The 5,263-nt window shown below is 35.5% G+C and overlaps 1 protein-coding gene across 1 annotated transcript; it reads left to right on the top strand.

The window, feature by feature from the left end:
• Nucleotides 1-1,060: 1,060 nt before the first annotated feature.
• On the top strand, nucleotides 1,061-1,657 carry LOC129987657 (glycine-rich protein 1-like). The gene has a single exon (XM_056095614.1). It carries the CDS (start codon nucleotides 1,061-1,063, stop codon nucleotides 1,655-1,657), a length of 597 nt encoding a protein of 198 aa, XP_055951589.1.
• The last annotated feature ends 3,606 nt before the right edge of the window (nucleotides 1,658-5,263 follow it).

Below are 5,263 nucleotides of genomic sequence, written 5' to 3'. Positions count from 1 at the left end.
GCCCCGCAAACGCCACAAAACGATAACTGCCCCGCAAACGCCACAAAACGATAACTGCCCCGCAAACGCCACAAAAAGATAACTGCCCCACAAAGACCACAAAAAGATAACTGCCCCACAAAGACCACAAAAAGATTATTGTTTGCTCAAATGATTTTTTCTCCATTAAAGGCATATTTAGAGAAATAACTCAATGAATTAGGATTTCTAAGTCTTTAGTAGTGACAGAATTGAAGGAAGGTATTTCGAGGCAAAATAATTTCAATTGAGACAATAAGGAAAAAATAAATTTGCAAAACTGATGCATTTTCAAGACTTTCAAATAATGCAATCAATATAAATATAGTTTAAAAAAGGGCTTTCGCTACATTTAGATGCATTTTGACTGCAATTTTATTATGAAGTAGAAAAAAAGATTCTGTTGATGTTGTACTTTGAATTTAAAGTATTGTTCGAAGTAACTGCATATCAAAGAATCAAGTTTCTGGTTTGCTCAATTGAGTCAACTTGAAACTTTCATAATTTATATCTTTTCGATTTATTATTTTTAAATTCGCACCACTTTGACCGGAGCTCTTAACGCTGCCTATTTTAAAGTTCTGATGATATCTTCAAGAAAAAGGATAATATTTTCGGAATTGTGCATTTTGAAATTTTAGATGTAGTTCCACCACTGTTTGCCGTTTATGACGCCGAATTATTTAGTACCAGACTTCAATAAAATTTTATATCTTTCGAAAGCAGCACCACTGTTTTAACTGAATTTTTCTAATTTATTAACAATTGCACCATAAATTTTATATCCTTGTCCATTACAGTTTTCCTCCGTTCGAAAGCCGCCAGTCTTCGTGCATGCGCAAAAATCGTTTTCATTAACTCAAAATTATGATTATCGAGCTCCGGCCAGTCGAAAATGTCAAGGCCTCTCTGGATTAAGAAGTCTGGATAATTTTTTTCGCCGAGGAATTGCCCCACAACGCGCCTAAATAATGCCACAGGTATTTCTGGTGCTGCCTGGTTCCTTGTTACTTCGTTCCAGAGAGTGTTCAGGTCACTAATTATGGCGTTTATAATGTTCAAATCTTCCTCATCGAGTGTCAGTGGGGAACTTGGCCTCTTTTTGTTTTTAAAATGCCTGACTGGTCCGGCTACCTGTGGTCTCGGTACTAGCGGATCGACAAATGGTGCTGGCGGCAGTACCTGTGCTGCTTGTTGGACCTGTTGTGGTGCTTGGACAGGTGGGGCTGGCCCGTCCTGTGGCGCATCGGCTATGTCTGCTGCCTCTGGGGCTGGTTCGTCCTGTGGCGCATCGGCTATGTCTGCTGCCTCTGGGGCTGGTTCGTCCTGTGGCGCATCGGCTATGTCTGCTGCCTCTGGGGCTGGTTCGTCCTGTGGCGCATCGGCTATGTCTGCTGCCTCTGGGGCTGGTTCGTCCTGTGGCGCATCGGCTATGTCTGCTGCCTCTGGGGCTGGTTCGTCCTGTGGCGCATCGGCTATGTCTGCTGCCTCTGGGGCTGGTTCGTCCTGTGGCGCATCGGCTATGTCTGCTGCCTCTGGGGCTGGTTCGTCCTGTGGCGCATCGGCAACGTTATTTAATTCATCGAAGTCTGCCTCAGATGTTTGCGTCGATTCCTCCTTCTGCAAAAGGACATTTTAAATTATGGCATTTCAGAAATATGCAATTATAGTGGTACAAATATATAGATTGAAATTGCAAAACATTCGAAACAGTAAAAGGGCGGAGAAATATATTCAAATAGATTTATTAACAAATTTTCTTTAATTTACGCATTCTGATTAAACGTTGATACAAAAATATTCTAGAAATGGATGCGATTACTTCTGATGAATGAATCCAACTTTAGTTTTATTTGTGTTGCTAAAAATTTGTTCACACGCCCACTTTCGCTCTTCTGCAGGCACATGTTCTGCGAAATGATTTGGCGTTAGATACTAACACTAAATCCCCTTAAAATGAATTAATGTTGCGGTATCCCAAACTTTATTTTAGTTGTTTAACGTGGAATGCGAATAAGTTAATATGGTATTAGTTCCGTGACTTCCCAAGATCTGTTTGATGAATTATTACCGAATGAAAAAGATTTTTAAAGACAAATTGGTTATGAGTCGTCTCTCTGAATTTTGAAAAATCTTCTAATGTCGTTTTACCGATACTATTTAAGTTTAAAAAAGTAGTTACGTCGTGTTTTATTTCACCGCTGAAGCACTGAATGCTGAAATACTCATAAATCAGAAAATACAGGCAAGATTAAATTGTTGTACCGATTCATTGTGTAATATTGTATTAATTTGAAGACTACGACATACTATACCATTTTCCCACTCATAAATGAGAAGAAAAAAAACAGCCAAATCAAAAGAACAAAAATCGCAAAACCGGTCTGGTAGCTGACAATAACTGCATTTCACCAACTTCCCCGCTTAACATAATATGCCTTTCAAAAATCACTGAATATTGGATGATTTGAAGACAACTACTATTTGGTAGGTTCTTTCTTATCTATTTTCTGTTTTTAAATAAATTAATCGTAATTGTATATTCTCATGGCCCTGTAGTAAAAATTGGCGATAATTTCGTTCCATTCAAGGAAAGTAGTTTAATGTAAATTTAAATCTCATTCAAGTTGCACTTTGTAAATTTCATTTTTTAATATTGCCTTAAATTTATTTCACTTCTAAATTCCAGAATATGATGGAGAAAAATACGTTTCAGCAATGTAAGGGTAAGCTGAACTTTGCTGATAGATGTGATCCCAAAATAATAAAAACTTCTAAAACCGAAACAATTCCAAAGTAGCTCAACGATGAAAATGAAAAGGTCGGATTTCTATCCAATATTGAGGATTCGATGGAAACTGAATTTGCTGTTTAGTTACAATTCAAAGCGAATATAAAAATTTCTGAATTATATTCTGTATTCAAATTTCAAGATAAGAAATTCTATAAATCCAAATCATAAGATATTTCTTCTACACAAAGAACCTTAAAAACAATAATGATAGAAATTGTAAAATTAAATACCTTTAATGCCGCCCTGGCCCTCAATCTTTCCAACAAATTTCCTTTTATCTGGTAAAAATAGGAAAGAAACTGTTAAAAACAAATATTTTTTATATGAAACAAATTAATATATTACATAACTGGACTCCATTTTTAAATACTGACTAGTGCTTACAATGATATTAAGTGGATGAGTAAGGTTCAAGTTACGCAAAGAATAATCCCATACAGGAATGAGTTTTAAAGTGTTTGCTTATTTTACTACGAAATTTCGTACAGTAATATTTATTACCATATTAATGATAAAAACCAATTTAAATGTGCAGGCGGCTATCAGAATAATGAAAAAGACTTGTGAATAGAACATTAAAATATAATCCTTGGTATATATATATATATATATATATATATATATATATATATATATATATATATATATATATAATCACAGCATAATACGAGGCAGCTTTAATGAAGTTTTATACGTCACGAATTTATCATAAGTGCAAAATGTCTGTCCTCAGACTTTTAAAGAGACCGCATTGTGACATTCTGATTAGTTGGAACGCCTGCGATGGAAGAATTTCAGCTTTTAAATGCCCCGACTCCAGGAACGCCTGAAATAATGACATCGTACACACAGTACGGTCAGATTAACTCTGCTAAGTAAAATAGTAGATACAGAGTGATGCGGAGTGAAATCCATCGACTAGTATTAAAGTGGATTGTAATATTGTAATGCGTAAAGAGAAAACGGCGGCCAAATTGAACTGCAGAGTTCAATAAGCTTCTGGATTCTCCATTTTAATGATAGAAGGGACCGTCATCAACAAAACATCTACTGCAAAGTAGTAATTCCCAAGTTACTTGTCACGGATGTTAAAGCCTCACCGATTGACCACTTGAAGACAGACGTCAGACAAATTATTTTCCACTCAGCATGGCTGGTACACTTTCTCAAGCTTCATCCCCTTGTCAAGCTGGATCTCTAATGATAGTTTTCAACACTTGTATAATTAGATTTCCAGATGAATTTCAATTGCTTGACAAAGATGGTCTACGATTTATGCATAAAGATTCCTGTATTCATTTGTGGCGTTTAATCTTGCATCACAGTTTGGCATAATTAACACCTCATTCCAAGATTGTGCGGATCGCGCTTTCAATTTTGAACCATCACTGGATGACTTCATAATATTCGATTTTTAGCCAACTGCATTATAGGACTGCCTCACCGATATCAACAAAACTACGTACTGGGGTGTCTAAAATCGCAAATTCGTTTCATATCAGTTTGGATTGCCCATGTTTAAAAGTTCATTTTCTAAAAACCAGAACTTCTAATCGTCATTGGATAATTTTTGAAAAAACTATTCTTTTGACAGCGTTGCTTTAAAGGTAAAATTATTCATTTTGTTTTCCACATGCTCCTTTCATCTTAATATGAATGACAATGAAGCTTCAACATTTGTTTTTTAACTATTTCTACCTTTTTTGGTAACATTTCGAGATTACATTTTGATCATAGACATTCGCAATCCAATACTTATTTCAAAATTATAACTACTTTTGAATGTGGAATGTTGCTAAATTTAAGTCAAAACCATAGATATACAAAGATGTAGTATAGAGGTTTTAAAAAGGTCCTTTATATAGTGGATGATTCATTCGGAAGAAGAGATTTGGCGTTTTGTGTTACCATAGTATATGAACCTGTCTAACGTTATTAATCTTTTCTGCACTCCGGCAAGTAATTCCATGAATTATTATTCAGTTAAAGCAGGCATTTTTTTATTACTAAAAAAAATATACACAATTGTTTTAAGTTGAGTTTCTCAGAATAATTAATGTACAACTTTTTACCTCTTTACTTTAAATAATTTAAAATAAAAAATAAAAATGTCAAAATGACGCACCGATTTGAATGGTGACTGAAAGAAGACATCCGAGTGCAGAGGGTTAATAAAGCTTTTATTATTATTTCGCAAGATCAGATGCAAGAAATACACTTACTGCCCTCTCGGCTTCGAGAAGACTTTCCAGTTCTACTAGCTGCCGGTGCAACTCTGTGCGATCGTCTGCCGCTTCTCGAAGGGCCAGTCGGGCTGCCTCGAGTTCCCTTTTATTTCTTTCATTTTCTTCACGCAGTTTTAGAAAAACCTGAAAAGAAATAATTTTTTTTAGAGACCGTTAAAATATTTGACATAGAAGTAATTGTACACATTCTCTTGTCATTCCCGTT

Source organism: Argiope bruennichi, chromosome 10 (genome assembly GCF_947563725.1).
Source record: "Argiope bruennichi chromosome 10, qqArgBrue1.1, whole genome shotgun sequence".
Classification (NCBI taxonomy): Eukaryota; Metazoa; Arthropoda; class Arachnida; order Araneae; family Araneidae; genus Argiope; species Argiope bruennichi.
This window is presented reverse-complemented; position numbering and strand designations above follow the sequence as displayed.